The sequence below is a fragment of the Abramis brama genome (assembly GCF_963993115.1).
Source record: "Abramis brama genome assembly, chromosome: 19".
Classification (NCBI taxonomy): domain Eukaryota; kingdom Metazoa; phylum Chordata; class Actinopteri; order Cypriniformes; family Leuciscidae; genus Abramis; species Abramis brama.
Window position 1 is genome coordinate 21,045,474 of NC_139981.1, and position 18,654 is coordinate 21,064,127.

Here is an 18,654-nt window from a genome sequence, read left to right on the forward strand (position 1 = left end):
ATATTGAACATAAAATAGTTACATGAGCATCAAAAAAGAAGTGCTGCTCCAGTATAAAAATTAAACATTTAACATGTGGGAATTTCAGCATAAGGGGATTATCAATAATGTGTGCTGTGATGAGAAATAAAGATTTAAATTATACATGTTTTATCTTCCTCTAAAGCCAGCCCGTCACGCTAACGCTTCTTTTTGTGTCTTGCCATTGTCTGCCCACAGATTATCTTGTATATTGTCTTAAATTATATATACGTTGGTCTCTTCACCCCCACTGTCTCTCTCATATCCAACTTTTTCTCCACATGAAAATCATCACGTTCTTTATTGAAACTGATTTGTGGTGCTTGATTCATTTCGTTCAGCTGATTATATTAATTTACTTGTCTGTCTCTCTCTCAAGATACTGTAAAAGACAAGAACAATGTCAGACTAGAGGCAAAACAGGTCAACAGAATAGCTTCTGATAACCCATTTAAATACATTCTATAATCAGGTTTTTATTCTTTTAATTATTCAATTAAATAGACCTTAATGTTTTTACATGTCGAAAATGCTCAAGCTATATAACAGTTTTAAAGTTTGTAATTGCTGCACTACAAGCATCATGAACTGGAATTGCAAGAAAAATAATAATCATTATTGACCAGGGCTGCGTTTCCCAAAAGCATTGCTGAGTTAAGTTGATCGTAGAGAACATTGGTGGCAAAGGTTCTACGATCTACTTAGGCTTACGATGCTTTTGGAAAATGCAGCCCAGATCATTTAGAATTTTCTATGATAATTTTTTTTTTTTTCGCAAATCGATTGTGCTAGAAGACATTTAATCCAGCGAAAGAAACAACATTTTATATGTATATTTATAGATGCAAACACACGCACGCACACACATACACACACACAAACAATGTGTGTGCGTTTGCGTAAAAAACAGAAAGTCCTACCCAAAACAATTAGTTGAGGCAATTAATTAACCAGTAGGATGCTCAAATAAATAGATTGTTTTGATAGTGCCACAGATACACTTTTAGGTGGAAATCAACTTACAAATGGCTAACTTGTCTATTCATGTTAAGCTGGGATAGGAAAAATACATTTTAAGATCAGCAGATTTACACACATCACCTTTCTTCCTGTTTTTCTTAAGAATCTGCTTCATTTTGAAGAATATTCAACTCAAAAATGATGGATTTGTTCAGACACTGGAGCTCACAGACAGAGAAAGTCTGTCATTCACTTTTGCCCTTTCTGAAAGTCAGCAAAACAAGATCTAGACTGAAACATTCTCTATTTGAACATTACAACATTATTTGTCCCACTGAGCCTTTGTTTGAGGCCACATATTTTCCTCTGACACACACATTTCCTGGTACAGCTTAAAGTTATTCACACAAAACCAACAGAATTTATTTAATGAGTTCCAATCATGGAGGGAACTTCGGGCATTTGTGTTGTTTTTTTAATAACGTTGAGTGATGAAAGCTCATTAGAACCAAATTCTTCTAACCTCTTTCAAGGCAATAATTGCTTGTTCACCTTTTAAGGACATCTGCAAACAAGGTTTTATAAAGAACACTTTAAATGTGATTCCACTAACTGTAGTAAAGCCAGGGATGAACTGGCCATAGGGAGCACAGGGATGCTGGGACCATTGTTTTGTAGGCTGTCTGTCAAACTTTAAACATACAAAGCAAAAACAAAGATTTAAAGGGAGAAAATATTACTCTGGCCAGTCCATTGAAGCCAATGTTGTGGATTTGGGCACAGGCAACATAGAGAACTGCATGAGGCTGCAATGTTCCCCAGAGATGGAAACTCGAGTCTGTCCGATTATCACTCGCCAACAGATTTAGCGAAATCGCCCATGAATGCCGAAGGCAAATCGGTGCTCATTCACGCAAGTGACAATCACGCAATGTGCATTATCAAAGACATGATCTGAGAGTCGCTGATGCCCGTGAGATATTTGGCATGCTAAATATCTGGACCTGTCTGCGATTCAATATCCTGCTGTGTGAAATGTGTTCTGACTGAAAACTACATAGGCGATGACCTACAGCCAATGAGAGAGCAATACAGTGCAGTGGGATGTTCGGGGAGGAGTTACAGACCAGAATATCAGCAAACAAGGCTTTGGTTCCGAAAAAGGCTCCTTCTTGATCTATTTGGACCCAAGAAACGGAGGAAAGTTTAGTCGAACTTTGGCAAGAGCACCCATGTCTATTTGATGTTTTCTCCTTTTCGCTGCAAATCAGCGCAGACAATTTGAATCGCAAGTTTCTTGCGGGCTACTATTTTTAATAACAATTCCAGTCTCACGAGTGATCTCGCGTTATTTCCTCATCACTTCTTGCATGTGTTTGGTTGTGAAACGTAGTTTGCGGACCAGACAGAAATGTCTGCGATTCTTCCTATTGTAAACTCATGCAATGTGAAACCCCCTGTCGCCGATCCATCGTGCAATGTGCACACAGCAGCAACTGAATGCTACCCCAGATAGTCGTGCAGTGTGAAAAGAATGGTGATCTGACGACTTTGAAAATCGTGCAATGTGAACTCGATGTAAGTGGGGGAAAAAATGACTTGCGACTTGACTCGGACTCGTGAACAGTCACAAAAAATTACTTGCAACTTGACTTGGACTCATGAACAAGTGACTCGATACTTCACTTGGACTTGAAGACAGAGACTCGTGAAATTGGCATTTCCGATTACATTCTCTCTTTACCACCCCACATGACTAGCCTAGAAATCTAGACGCACCCTAGCGGCAGCAAAATGTATTTCACAGCCAGGGGGGTCTAGCAACTCTCAATAGACCTTCTAGCTGCAAAAACCTAAATTGGGTCAGGCCAATCACGTCGTGTATAGAGTAGGTGGGGGCGGGCTTAACATATGACGACAGAGTTGCGACGGCTGCCACTTGAAAACAAAGAATGGCAGCTGCTGATGGAGAACAACGGTCTTTCGAATCGGCTTTGGCCGCGACTCTGGAGGACTTGGAGTTAAGTTTTTCTTTGAGAAAAGAGCAAAGAACGGCACTTAAGTCATTCTTAAAAAAAGGAAGATGTGTTCGTAGTTTTGCCAGCCAGATATGGCAAAAGTTGAATCTATCAACTAACGTTAGCTCCGCTGTTGGGAAACGCTCTGGTTGGTTGAAGCACTGTCCTATTGCGTGCAGAGGGAATTTGAAAGACAGCCGTTTATCCCGCCCCTCGGATTAAACCGCGTCTATGGTGAGTTTCCAGACCTAACATCTTGATGTAGGTCTGGCTTGCCAGGCTACCACATGACAGTATGAAACGCAACATTTTACAATTCATTCTAAATTGATTCATTCCCTATCAATATGCTGCAGCAAACACACCAAGCTAGCGTTATTTTATACACGCGTGACACATCTGAAGGCACACTTATTGGAGAAGTCCTGTTATATAGCCTAAATGTACAACAAACAATAACAATATAGCCAAGTTTAACCTTGTGTGATAATCTTTGTGTCATTTCATTTGAAAAGCAATCAATTAATCCAAAGGGGAGCTGCGGAGCTGCAAGAGACTTGCTTGCTGTCGATTTTCAAGAAGTACGTTTCCACGTCATTTTCATGGAAAACAAATCAAATCCTTTCGAATTTAAATAGAAGATTTGTTCTAAATCTCCTGTCTCTTGACGATATATATTTGAATCATTATTTTATATACACTGATGAGCCAAAACATTGACCAGTTACAAGTAAAGCGAATATCATTGATCATCTCCTAACAAGGCCACATATTAAGGTCTGGATAGATTAGATGATAAGCAAACCATCAGTTCTCATAATCAACGTGTTGGATGCAAGAGAAATGGGCAGGAATAAATATCTGAGCGACTTTGACAAGGGCCAAATTGTTATGGCAAAGCGACTGGGTCAAAGTATCTCTGAAATGACAAGGCTTGTGGGTTGCTCCTAGTTAGCTAAGGTGAGAATTTACCATGAGAAGTCAGAGGAGGGACAAACTACAAACTGGCAACAGGGTGTTGGGCTCATCGTTGGCTCATCGTTGCATGAGGAAAAGGAAGGCTATCCTGTCTGGTCCGAGCCAACAGAAGGTCACGTAAAATTTTAATGATGGTTATGGGAGGAATGTGTCATAACACACAGTGCATCACACTCTGCTACGTATGGGGCTGTGCAGCCGCAGACCAATCAGAGTGCCTATGATGACCCCTGTCCACCGTCGAAAGCACCTACAATGGGCACACGATGGGAACATGAAGAGTTCAAGGTGTTGCTCTGGCCTTCAAATTCCCCAAACCTCAATCCAATTGAGCATCTTTGTGATGTGCTGGACAAACAAGCTTGATTCACGGCAGCTCCACCTCGCAACCTACAGGACTTGAAGGAACTTCTGCTAACGTCTTGGTGCCAGATACCACAGGACACCATCAGGGGTCTTGTAAAGTCCATGCATCGGCAGGTTGACGCTGTTTTGGCAGGACCAACAGCATATTATTAGGCATTATTATTATTATCATAGGTTTTTCTGTCTGTCTTCTTCACCGACCTTCATCGCTTCATGCGCTGTGACAAGAGTCCTCAGAGAAAGGTTGAAATTAAGGCAGAATCTCTTTGATGATGTTGTAAGAGGACATAACCCAAGCAATTAGTGCATGGAGAGCATGGGAGTGATTAGAAGAAAGAGGCTCTACTCAAACAAACCTGAAAAAACATGAACCCAATTAATACTGTGGTGGTCCAAAAGTACATGCAACCAACAGAAATTGAGAAGATTTACAGCATATTCTGTAATTCTCAATAAGAAAATGACACTGAATGCTGCAAAAGATGAAATACTGCACATTATGACATTGTAATCATGAACCCTCTTGCGGAAAGGACACGATGCAAATTTGTACTATGCATATTCAGATTTGTGGAATGCATATGGTAATATCAGAGAAATTAACATTGCCAGAAGGCATATTGTATAAACAATTACCGCATAAAGAGGTGCAAGGCTGAAATATATACATGAAAAACTGTAAATACTTTGTTGACAGAAGAAAGAGGCAGAAGAAGAGAATTGCAGACTAGGTCTTGGACAGAGCCATTTTCAAATTGTTTACGGATCCTAAGCAATGATACGGTTCAAAATTTTCAAGTGAACTGATTCACATTCATTTGAAAGGACTTTAGAATCTCACTTTTTCTAAACAAGAGACAGCTGACCTAACTGTCCTTCCCCGAAGGAATACCACACACCATAGCAATACGCATCTAATTTTCATGCCTTTTCTCTGAGTATTAAAGCACTCTGAAAATGTCTGTTCCATACTGTAATGGCTATTTTAAGATTCCACTTCTGATCTCAGAGCGACAGAGTGAAGGCTTTGTGCACTGGTCTGTAGTCACCTGCAACTGCCGACAGAATGAGAGATAAGAAAATAAAATAAAACTTGTGGTTGCTAAGAAAAACCAGCTGTCGTGATGAATGTGATTGCTGAGGTTTTAGGTCAGTGGAGCAATCAAAATACTTGATTTGCACCCATCACATGCAAGACATCACTTAAGTAATCACACACAAGATGCAACGGACTAACGGACTTCACATGATCCAACAGCTACTGCATTTAATTCAATGGAGCAAGGAGCTTTTAACTTGTTTGCTGCTGACGCGTGTTGAAGCCTGCTGAAAATTCAGATTTCATATCATAGGAAAAAAAAACATGTTAAAATATATTAAAATAGAATAAAGATATTTTCAAATGTAATACTTTTTCACAATATTACTGTATTTTCATCAAATTAAGGCAGCCTTGGTGAGCTTTTACATTGTTACAAAAAAAGCAGCAAAACTTTTTTTCATCATTGATAATAATAAAAAATTTCTTGTGCACCAAATCACCATATTAGAAAGATTTCTGAAGGATCATGTGACACTGAAGACTGGAGTAATTATGCTGAAAATTCAGCTTTGCCATCACAGGAATAAATTACATTTTAAAATACATTAAATAAATGCAGAAAGAAATACTGATAGGAAAAACAAAGAAATACTGACTCTAAAATCTTTGATCATTCTGAACATGTCACTTGTCAGTCCTTTTCCAGTTTGAATGTTTATTTTGTCTGGGGGTGTGTGTGTGCGTAAACCATTGAGGCTTGAGTGACTTAAAATGACACAGAAGCCTGTTAGCAACACAATTACATAACAGATCTTGGACACACACACACACACACACACAAACTGCCATCCCCCAGTGGGGAAGCGTCTTCTCTCTGACGAGAGGTAATTGGCTCAAAATGTGTCCAGAACGTTTACAGCGGAGAATCACTGACAAATGCTTCAGACCCTCTTACTGTCACATTACAGTTAGAAGGAAACCAGGTGTGCTTTCTCACACGCTCTCTCTCTCTCTCTCTCACACACACACACACACACACGCTCCTCCTCCTCATTACTGTATATACTAATAGACAATGTAACCCCATCTTAAATGTAAGAATCCCCACACAGGTGGAGAAAAAAAAAATCTCTGAAATTGAAGCAGCAGAAATATCACAAACACAAGCTTTCTTTACACGCATTATTGCCAGCAAGCAAAAAAAAATCATTATTAAATAAAATGCAGGGCTGCTCCTCTCCTCCATCAATCTCTCACTCTCTAGAATGTTCTGGAAGCACTCAAGAGAGAAGCCATTACTCCAAAGAGGAAATCGGCAGGGGAGTCTCACCTTCTTGCCAAGATGTCGCTGTGTGTATCCATGATTAAATGGGTCTGATTTTTTGGGGGACTATCTGCCTGAGGCGAGCGGATGGAAGCATTCCATATTTATCCGATTTTTTTTATTTTCAGTAACTTCTTTCTTTTCATTTTCCATATATTTATCATCTAGTGTGCCTAAACGTGTATTTGTGTATCTCTGTACTCTCCTGAGCCCTGTCACTACAGAGAATAAACTTAAAAACATCATTAATTAGACTACTAAACAGACCAAATGGATGGAGATGAAGACAGGACTGAGAGAGAAAACTAACGAGAGAGAGAGAGAGAGAGAGAGAGAGAGAGAGAGAGAGGGAGGTAAGGATGGTATCATTCTGGAGCGTGTGTCTTCACTAAGAATGAATGGCACCAGTTGCTAGCGTTGTTTCACTAAAGGAACTGCAATCAGGTAGTGCAAATGCTAATTATATATTATATTATATGTACATTATATAATATATAATGTATATTATATATACATCAAAGATAAATGAATATAAATATTTTAAATGTAAATTAATATTATATATATTTTAAGAATTTCTTCCATTTCAGGAAAAATGAAAAATAAATAAATAAAGTCTGTCTCTATAAATATCTCTCTTTCTTTCAAACCCTAGAGCCATCACTGTACCGTACCTAAACCTCCCTCCTCTTTCTCACACGCGCGCACACACACACACTGAGGGAGAGTGTGTCAGTCTCGGTGGGTGATTAGGTGACACATTAGGGCTGTTCAGGTAATCCTGCCTGTCACCTGCAGTCATACACACGTCTAATGCAGTCATGCAGTGAACACACGCACTGAAAACTGTTCTAATTCAGTGACACAGACTGATGAGATATGAGATTCAGTCTTCTGTTCAATTTACTGCTTAAAGAAAACAATTCTAAACCTGTCCGTATCTCTTTGCCTAAGAAAACATGTGACTCTCGGAGGAAATAACACAACACACACCTCCATTAAAACACTTGAACTCTGAGACTATGTAGACACAGTCAGGACTCAGGAGTGCTTTTGGCAATATTATTACAATAAAATGATTAACTTGTATTAAAAATTCACTTATTATTATTATCATTGTTGTTATTATTGCTATATATTTATAATTATTATTATTAACAATAACAACCACAATAGCATAATAAGAATTATCATTGTTCATTATTATTATTATACCAATACAAGTAATAAAAAACAATAAAGTGAGTATTTGAATGTTATTATTTTAAAACAGTAATATAACACAGAGTAAATAAAGCATCACCTCCAGAAAACCACATGATCTCTGAGGCTATGTATACACAGTCATAAAATATTTATTTAAAATAATTGACTTGTTAAAACTGTATTATTATTAGTAGTAGAAGTATATGTGTGTATATATGTATATATAAATTATAATAATAATTGAATTAATTGAATAAAAAGTGAATATTAGAATATTATTGTAATTTGTAAAATTATATTTCACGGGGCAGTGCAAGATGGTCTGGTTAACTAATACAAGTATGATTCTCATTGTCATCATTATTAGACATGTTATTGGAAAGATAACATTAACCTACAATGATGTTATTTGTTTGCATATAATGCTGAGATAGCCATGGAACTAGTGAACATTTTATGTGGTTTGACAGTAGTACTGTAGTAGTTTAGGCAAACAACCAGTCTCAGAATTTGGAAGTTATTGCCAGACAGAGTCTTATTCTGGGTCACATCATTAATGCAAAAGCCTTCTGGAAGAAGCGTGTCTGTGTGTTGTGTGTCAGCCTGAAGGCCCACAAGCTGTCTTATAGACTAACTGATTAACCAGAAAACACAAACACACACGACATTCCATAGACATAATTATTTTTATACCGTACAAACTCTATATTAACAAAAAAATGTCCAAAAAATTGCCCACACCTCTGCCCTACACACACACAATCAAAAACTCTCTTTTCACTCCTTTCTCCAGACTGATGCCATCCTTACCTCTCTCTCTCTCTCTCTCTCTCTCTCTCTCTCTCTCTCTCTCTCTCTCTCTCTCTCTCTCTCTCTCTCTCTCTCTCTCTCTCTCTCTCTCTCTCTCTCTCTCTCTCTCTCCCTCCCTCCCTCCCTCTCTCCCTCTCTCCCTCTCTCCCTCTCCCTCCTTTTAAATGGCAGATACATGCTTGAAATCTAAATCTTTAATTCTGTTGAAACCCTCAGGCTCCCTTAAAGACACTAAACAAGACTGGTCTTTCATTTGACCACAAAATACATCTGAAATCACTATGCTGCCGTTTTATTTCTATATCATATATACTATACGGATTAATTGCTGTTAAATGAAGAGAATTAATCTTTTTTTCCCCCCATCAACAATTCAAAACTTTTTGGCCAAGCTGTTAAGTCATGGTGATCATGAACTCAAGCTTGCATGAATGATCCTGATCCTATTCCACTATTTTTCCTATTCCTTTAATTTTCTGTCCTCTAATTACTATTTATACAGTAGAGAAAAGTCTAAAAATATAATTTTTTTTTTAAAATATATTAAAACTGTTTAAAACAGTGCTACTGTGATTTTGTCTTTTGCTTCAGCATAAATGTAAGACTGTTTGACAGGTAAAAGCATGCTGGGAACAATCAGGGTGGAAAAAGGAATAACATTAGGGGGAGAGAGAGAAAGAGAAGAGTGATAAAGGGGAAGTATGTATGAGAGGAGCTTTTGCCGTGTTTTGATTTATTCATATCTGACCATTAGCCTAAAAACACTATGTTGTTTGCAGGTGTGTGTGTAGGTGTGTGTGTGTAGGTGTGTGTGTGTGTGTGTGTGTGTGGGCGTGGGTGTGTGTGTGGGTGTGTGTGTGTGTGTGTGTGTGTGTGTGTGTGTGTGTGTGTGTGTGTGTGAGAATGAGTGTGTGTGGCTTAGTAATTGTTTAGAAAGGAGAAGCAAGAAATATCGAGGGAAGCAAGAAAGCACAATATTTCAGCACATAGTAAAAAATAGGTTGAATCATTCAAACAAAGGAGTCTGCAATGCTGGTCTATGGAAACACTGACAATCCTATCAAAAACAATTAGACATAACATACGAGGTGTGTATTGCTAACGTTTCTCACCCTTTTGCGCAGGTTGCAGGTGAGAATGAGGTTCCGGGAGAAGGAGTTGGCAAACGCTGTATAAAAGTCTAACACCTTCAAAAGGGCTTCCCTCTTTATGATGTGAAGATCACAGTATGTTAACGCTCGAACGTTAGCGCATGAGTGGGCCAAAGTCGTCTCCTTCCAAAACACATCACCAAACACGTCCCCTTTACCTGAGAGAGGACAAAAGGATCAGAGAACATGCAAAGGGAAGATTATAAAGATATTTAACAGAGCAGAGAGTTAGTGGGAGATTTAATTGGTGTCTTGTATCAAATGTATCATCTCACAGCAAGGTTGAGCAGCAGAATGATCAAATCTGACATTTCAATTAATATTCTCTTAATACTGTAGGATCTAGAGACAGGCACCAACCTGAGCAGGAGAATTACTGTACTGGAAAGAGTTTAGCTTACTCTACTTAAAAGGGTAATTAACATAAAAAGCAGAACTTTGGATTACTCACTTTCCTTTCATTCTGAACTCATATGAATTTTTTTCTTGTGTGGAGCTGAATAAAGCCAAATAATAGCTTTGTGTGAACTGACAGAAAATTAAATTAATAATTCTCTCAAAAATTAATTCTCTATCAAAAATCTGTTATCATTTAAACACCCTCATGACATTAAAAACCTGCATGACTTTCTTTCTTCTGCAAAAGATGATATTTTAACAGTTTTTGGATATTTACTGGAAACGTTGCCCTTGCTCTGGGGTGCGTTTCCCAAAACCATAGTTGCTAACTAAGCTAGCAACTTTGTTGGTTGCAATGCAATTTCAATGCTAACAGGTTAGCAACTATGGTTTTGGGAAACGCACCCCTGGTCCGTTCCTTATACAAAGCTATCACATGACTTCAGAAGAATTAGAACAGTGAATTAGAACAAAAAGTCATATGAAGTTTTTGGTGTTTTTTTTTAATCATAGTAAAAATTACTATCTTGTTATATGAAAAAGAGCAGCTTGGACATTCTTCTTCTTCAAAAAAAAAAAAAAATGTGTTCCATAAAAGAAAATCAAATGAGTTTGGAACAACAAGAGTTGTTGTGTGTGTGTTGTTGTGTGTGTGTTGTTGTTCATTTCAACAGTAAATGACTAAATTTTCATTTTCCAGTCAAAGGAAATGGAATTAGCACCAAATTATTTCATCCATTTTGTGGCGTACATCCTAATGAAACGGATTGATAAAAATAAAATAAAAAAGTAGGACAGGGACTTGTTCAAATCATCAGCTGTTGACTTGGAGGCAGATTTGAGTGTGAGCTTGCTGTCCATTGTAAGAAAGGGACGGGGTTTAAGTAGACTAAATGATTGGAGAAGTCCAGCATGTTTTACCAGAGAGAAGTCTGACATTTCACTGGAAGTTACAAAATTACAAGCTAAAAAAGAAACGTACACATGAATGAATTGTTCACAGTAAGATCATGACATACATTTAGAAAATAGATAGGGTGGAGTACCATTTCCTGCCAACCTTAAATTTTAAGGCCAAAAGGGAAATGCAATAAGTGTAAAGCACAAAAGATAACTCAGAGCTCAAGTATCATTTTTTAATTATCTCTTATTTTCAGAACTGAGTGAAAGAGCCAAGAAACATTAAGAGACAGTAAGAAAGCAGGATAATTGCTGCATAGATGAACGTGGTATTATCAGAGAGGAGTGTAGCTGTCTCTACTCGTTTAAGATGCCGAAGATCAATGGCACACTGATCTCTCCCATCACTTTCCACAGATCCTCGGCGCCAGCGACCCAAAATAGACCTTCAACCTTCAAGTGCAAAACCCTGCACTGATTCCATAGGACGCAGCAGTGTTGAACGTGCAGTTACCACAAATCAAAACCCTTCTTGGCTGGTTCAAAGAGAAGTTTCTTGTTTTCAGGCTAATATTTTTGATGCTGAGCTCAGCATTATCTCCTTACAGAGATCATCTGCCACAGGTGCTTGTCCTGCCAATTAAAGACTTATTTCTAGTAGCAAAACATATTTAATTGGCTGCACATGCCAGACCAATTAAACCACAATTAGCAGCTGCTAGGAATGCATGCACACAAGCGCTCTAATTAACCATTCAAAGCAAAACTGAAAAATCCTCTTTTCCTGAAAACCATTGTTCTGCTGTCATCTTTAACAAAGCATACCACTCTTGCGTCAACCCTAATAACATGTTGTAGACTGCATGCACAAGAGCTGATATGTTGCATTTAGTACAATATATACAGTATATATAACTTAATACAAATACCAAATTGATTCATGTAAACATTATTATGGTACAAAAAATAAGTTGTTTCACACGGTCAGGGTATTTATTTTAATTCGAACATACTGTGTGCAGCAGATCTGGTCTGCAGAGACTTTGTCAAGGACTCTACTGAGAGTTTGAAGACAGTCGTATCCCTGAAGAGGCTGTGGGGATTTACGGTTTATCTCAGACAGAAGCCAGCAAACATTGTCTCCAAGGAGTCATGTGTTACCATGGCACTCTGTTGCCGCGTGGGGACAGTTAAACCCATACCTTCAGGATCATACTGTAATATTTTATAATACTTTTATAGTGTGTGTAAAGGTTGAGAATGTTAGGTGGAATATACAAATTCCATACAAACTGAGACGGCGTCCTGCTAAAACAGAGACATTTGAAGAGGCTCTTTGAAGTGGATACATATGAAAACCCTGTTTTTATGATGTAGTGTAGACTGTAAAAACATAGGTATTTGAAAAAGATGACGCATGTTTAGTCATGTGACGTAAATTGTATCTATAAATGTATCTATGGTTATACCAGCATTGATGTGCCTGCTATTTATTTTCATTGTTAGAAACTCTTTTTACTTTGTGCAGTCTTCATACTACATTGCTGCAAAGATTTCAGAAAATTGCTGTCCTGTGGCAAAACATGAGAGAAATTGCATTTTAGACCATTCATATTTTGAGTGCAAACTGGAAGCTCTAGTACAGTAAGTTGTGGGATATTTTGCTAATAAATCCTCTTCATCCCAGAAGAATAGCATGAGATCTTTATTATGTCTGGTCTCTCAGCATCATCTCAGTGATCTTTTAGTATTACGCGTATGCAGTAAGATGATTTAAATGTGATCCGATGCTTCAGTATGGAAGAGCAACTGTTGGAAAACACTTGAAACCGCGTGGAAGGAGAGCGTTTCGAAATGAAAACGCTGTTTTCAAATGTGTCCAGAATAATGTAGACCGAGAAACGTTTAGCAATATCTTCTTTTGTGTTCCACAGAAGAAAGAAAATCATACAGGTTTAGAACTGCATGATGGTGAGTAAATGATGCCAGAATTTCCATTTTGGGAGAACAATCCCTTTAAGTAAACAAGTGACACTTGGGTATGTTTTTCCTTAAGCACATTAACAAGGGTTCTGTTGAAGACGGTCCAGCGAAAATTGTTTTGGGTAAATGTGAGCCATATGGATAAATGTGACTAATGTCATAATTTCTTCTCCTTCGTCTCCTGTAGAGCCGCACAGCTCTACACCCCACTAACTCCACTCCCCAGGAGCCCATCTTCCTCTGCCCAGACACCCACCACTGTGAGTCCAGGCTTCCTGCCGAGCTGGAGGAGAGACAAGGCCTCAACTCAGCGGCCATTAGAGCTTAATGATTAATGCCGCTGTATGGTTCCATTCCGATGACGACTCGAGGGAGAGTGATATTCTAATGCGATTTCAGTGAAGCAGCTGATTGAAAGTTTACAAGTGAGATGGTGTTTATAATGGAAGTCAGTCTGATTGCTGGAGATTCAATCAAAATCAAATTAATGATGTCAAAAAGAAATCATTTAAAAAAAAGTTTTTCATCACCATGACAACCAAAATGTTTTTCTAATCTAGAAGTCAAACACTGCAGCAAGAATGAACAGATATTGAGAGATGCTAATAGATGGTAAAAAAAACAGAGCATGTATTAAGCCAGGTGTACACTGTACGATTTATAATAGTCCTTTCAGACTGTTGCTTGTCAGACTGTACGAACATGATCCCCGCTGTAAGCCATGTTACACTGTAAGATCTCAGTTGTTATTAAAGCGTAACTCTCGCCAAAATGCAACCTAGGGTCTTTTTGTTAATCTACCCGAGGCAAAATTTCATTTAAAAGCATAATTAGAATGGAAACGCCACTTTTAAGTTTGACCGTATTTTCGTTTTCGGTCAAATTCCCTTTTGAATGGGAGTGCTTGAGTGCTTGGATAAAAATCACTATTTTTAAAACACTAAGAAGGCTCGACACAACATGAAACTTTGCTCGAAGTATCACCAGGGGCTCTACACATGAACTTGAGCATTGAGAACATTGTTTGTGTACACAGAGTTTACTAAAAAGAAAGATTTTGATCAACTCACTGTAGCTGTGTCCGCCGGCATTTTGACAGTCAAAAATAGTCGATCGAGGAGAGTAAAGATGGAAAGCTCCTAAAGCTTAGTTCCATATAAATTCACGGATAATTAGTTGTTTTGTCGTTAGTGAAAATCAATATTGACCTTGTATTTGAAAAAGGATCCTCATATAAGAAACAATACTAAAATTCAGAGTCAGTTCATTCGCATTTGGAGATCGACTATTTTTGACTGTCAAAATGGCGGCGGACACAGCTACAGTGAGTTGATCAAAATCTTTCTTTTTAGTAAACTCTGTGTACACAAACAATGTTCTCAATGCTCGAGTTCATGTGTAGAGCCCCTGGTGATACTTCGAGCAAAGTTTCATGTTGTGTCGAGCCTTCTTAGTGTTTTAAAAATAGTGATTTTGATGCTATCATAGAAGTGCCCCAAGCACTCCCATTCAAAAGGCAATTTGACCGAAAACGAAAATACGGTCAAACTTAAAAGTGGCGTTTCCATTCTAATTATGCTTTTAAACGAAAGTTTGCCTCAGGTAGATTAACAAAAAGACCCTAGGTTGCATTTTGGCGAGAGTTACGCTTTAACTGAGACTGTACGGCAGTCATGACGAGTAAAAAACGGATGCACGCAAGAAGACTCGTCTGGGGACATCAATCCATGACGCATTCGTTGACTGTGAGCTGCATTTACATGCGGGACAGAAATTCTAGCAAGCAAACAAAAACACTCTAGCATCCAATTTTGATCATGACTTTTCTTAAAAAAGGAAACTGGGAAAAAACAAAGATGTGTGTTTGGAGCAAGTGATGGTTTGTTGTTGTCTTACTAACTGCATCATCATGTTACGCACTCCTATTGGTTTTTGATTTGACAGTTGTCGTAGAAGTCTGGACTGTGCGTCAAATCTTTTGTCTTTGGAAATTTTATCACATTAGTCATCAGGGCCGTGCACAGACATTTTAAGGGGCAGTGGCCTAAACCAAAAAAGGGGCACTATTTTGTTTTTTTGGGGGGGTTAAGTTTCTGGGTTAACAACAGAAAATTAAGTTATTTGTATTAGATCTGATCGAGAGTACAATAATTTGATTAGACAAGCAGCTAATTCGAACGTGGATATGTTGTACACAGGGCTGGACTGGGGCAAAAAAATAAATAAATCGGCCCTGGCATTTTGGCCCAGACTGGCCCACTATATGATCATAAACACCACCCATCTTTGCACGCCCTTAAATATATGCATACCAACTCCAATTCCTTAACCCCCCCCCCCCCCCCCCCCCATAAGAAAATTTTGTGCATTTTAATGTTAAATTCATCAATCTGGTGCACTTTGAGAGTTCAAAATTAAAAGCTCCAACCCATATTCAGTGTGCAAATTAAACAAAGAAAAATTCAAACCTCTTTTAGTTACAGTGTCTATTTACATTACACCTACTACATAATAATAGTTATAATATTAATCCAATGACAGTAATAGCCATATTTTGTAAAACAAATGCACTAAAACAATAAAGGAAACTTTCATAATTAGTTTTGTACCAATTTCTATACTTGAAAGAGATAAGCACATGATCTTTTGTTTTGACGGAAACTGCATCAAGCTTTTATTTTGGTGGAAAACATGGTTTACAAACGCCTCTCATTAAATTTCTAGTGAATTGCTGTAATCGTCAACTATGCAGATGTGGAAATAATCTGTAACTGGGTTATGGGTTCCTACACTCATGACATGGCCGAAGTGTTTTGAAAGTAGTTCTGCTTACCGCAGGCTCTACACTCTCTCATCTCTCTCCTGATCCTCATCACTATCATCATCATCACAGGAGCTGATGAAGGGCAGAAAACATACACTACCGTTCAAAAGTTTGGGGTCAGTAAGACTTTTAATGTTTTTAAAAGAAGTATCTTCTGCTCACCAAGGCTGCATTTATTTGATTAAAAATGCAAACAAAAACAGTAATATTCTGAAATATTTTTACAATTTAAAACAGCTGTTTTCTATGTGAATATACAGTAAAGTGTAATTTATTCCTGTGATCAAAGCTGAATTTTCAGCATCATTACTCCAGTCTTCAGTGTCACATGATCCTTCAGAAAGGAAGAAAAGAAATAAAATAAATCAATACTTTTATTTATCAAGGATGAGTTAAACTGATCAAAAGTTACAGTAAAGACATTTATAATTTTAGAAAATATTATATTTTAAATAAATGCTGTTCTTTTGAACTTTCTATTCATCAAAGAATTAAAAAAAAAAGAAAATTGTAAATAACTGTTTTCAACATTGATAATAATAATGAATGTTTCTTGAGCATCAAATCATCATATTAGAATGATTTCTGAAGGATCATGTGACACTGAAGACCGGAGTAATGATGCTGAACATTTAGCTTTGATCACAGGAATAAATTACAATTTAACATATATTAAAATTGAAAACAGTCATTTTAAATTGTCATAATATTTCACAATATTACTGTTTGTTTTTTATCAAATAAATGCAGTCTTGGTGAGCAGAAGATAGGCTACTTCTTTTAAAAACATTAAAAAATCTTACTGACCCCAAACTTTTGAACGGTAGTGTATATTTTGACACAGTTTACAGTGTCTGCTTTAAGGGCCTGTTTCTATTTTTTCACGCTGTTTTTCTGCACATTCCTTGCGTTTCTTCTCCATCTCGCTGACTATTTTGACAGATACACACTGACACTGCTGCACGCTCGCTCACTCGTTTAAAGTTGTGATTGGCCCAGCCCAGTGTCAATCAAGAAAAGAACCAATGGGCCGCTGATCTACGTGTTTCATGGGCTGGTCTGTCAGAAGAAAAAGAACAAAAACTAACGCTGACTTTTTCTGACCAATGCATTACACCGGCACAAACCCAGCACCGCCAATTAAGCAAAACAAAACAAACTAATGGGCCGCCGATGTACACATTTTATGGGCTGTTAAAAAAAATAAAAAAAATAAAAAAATAATAAAAATAATGTATGAGTATGAGATGTATCGGCCCAAAAAGCACGTCGGGCCACCGGGAAAGTGCACGGTATGCCCGATGGCCAGTCCAGCCCTGGTTGTACAAGCTGTTAGCACTAGTAGAAAGAGCCAGAAGCCAGAAGACCAAGAGCAAAAATTTACCGACATAAATAAATAAAAAAATAAAAAAACTAATTTCGCAGATTCAACCACTGTCTTGCATAGCCTACCTGTTAATGCGACAGCTTTTGTGAGCTGTCGTATACTGTGAGTGATGCTGCGGAGCGAGCGGGAAAACCTGGAGCGGATTAGCAGAATCAGCGGAATGCTTTGAGCTTTGGTGGGGGTGGGGAAGAGGGGCACCTCAGTCGATGAGGGCAGAGGGGCAGTGGCTCTAGCCACCGGGCCACCCCCCTGTGCACGGCCCTGTTAGTCATTAATCAGCAGTCGGTGAACATGTCAAACTAGCGATTAAAGACTTCCGATTTTTGCCTAGGAATTAGAGGAATCTTTTAGGATTCACAAAAAATGGTCTCAGGCGGGCAAATCGTAGCCAAAATCGTATAGTGTGAACCCGGCATAAATCAGTGCTTTTAAAAACAGTTACCAAACGAACCCAGTATAGCGATGACCTCGTCATCCTGGATGACCTCCAGTGATCCTGACACCACAAAGCAGAGCAGGTCCACGCTTTCACCCGCATGGAAGATGAGGTCACCGGGGGCGGAGTGTATCATTTGGAACTCAACAGCCAATGAGCGCAAACATCCGTCACTGGCCAATCGGAAGGCAGGGTGCTCGTTGAACACGTTCCTGTTCAGGTGCACGCAGATATCAGCCCGCATGTCCTTAGGGCAGATGGAGAGCACCTGTGCACAGATGAAATTTCAATGTAGAATTTTCCAAGAATAATATCAAAAACTTCAATCATGCAACCATCCCATCTGTTTCAGTCTCACCTTCTCTGTGTCGATGCCTTTGGACATGGACCACGTGGAGACGATGTAGTCCATCACTCTCTCACTGAGGCCTTTGGGCACCTGGTAGAGCTTGAGGAAATCCCGCACGTTATTCAGCATTTCGTGGTAACGGTTGGTGTTTGCATACATCTGCTGGAAAATGGTTGTCACATTACCGAAGATGGTGGCGTAAAGGAGAGCTATAGGACATGAGGAGAGAAGAATAAAATAGACATTGGTCAGACAGATTTGAAATGAGAATAAATAAATAAATCGTTTAATCAATTCATTTTAAACATTTAAATAAATTGTTAAATGTACAAATATAGTTTATTTAATATTTTCTTTTGTCTTCCACAGAAGAAAGAAATGCATACAGGTTTGGCACAACATGAGAGTGAGTAAATGATGACAGAATTATCATTTGACAGATATACAATTTTGGGGTAGATTCTGAATGAATGAATGAATGAATGAAGCAAAAATTTTAT

At 38.2% G+C, this 18,654-nt stretch overlaps 1 protein-coding gene across 1 annotated transcript in view; it reads right to left on the reverse strand.

Annotated features, from left to right (window-relative positions):
• kcnh5b (potassium voltage-gated channel, subfamily H (eag-related), member 5b) overlaps nucleotides 1–18,654 on the reverse strand; it is a 42,876-nt gene that overhangs the window by 2,256 nt on the left and 21,966 nt on the right. The window contains exons 8-10 of the mRNA XM_084093897.1: nucleotides 18,164–18,363; nucleotides 17,821–18,073; nucleotides 9,838–10,034 (exon numbers count right to left, since the gene is read on the reverse strand). Coding sequence (XP_083950023.1) covers nucleotides 9,838–10,034; nucleotides 17,821–18,073; nucleotides 18,164–18,363 — 650 coding nt within the window. The remainder of the gene's footprint in view (nucleotides 1–9,837; nucleotides 10,035–17,820; nucleotides 18,074–18,163; nucleotides 18,364–18,654) is intronic.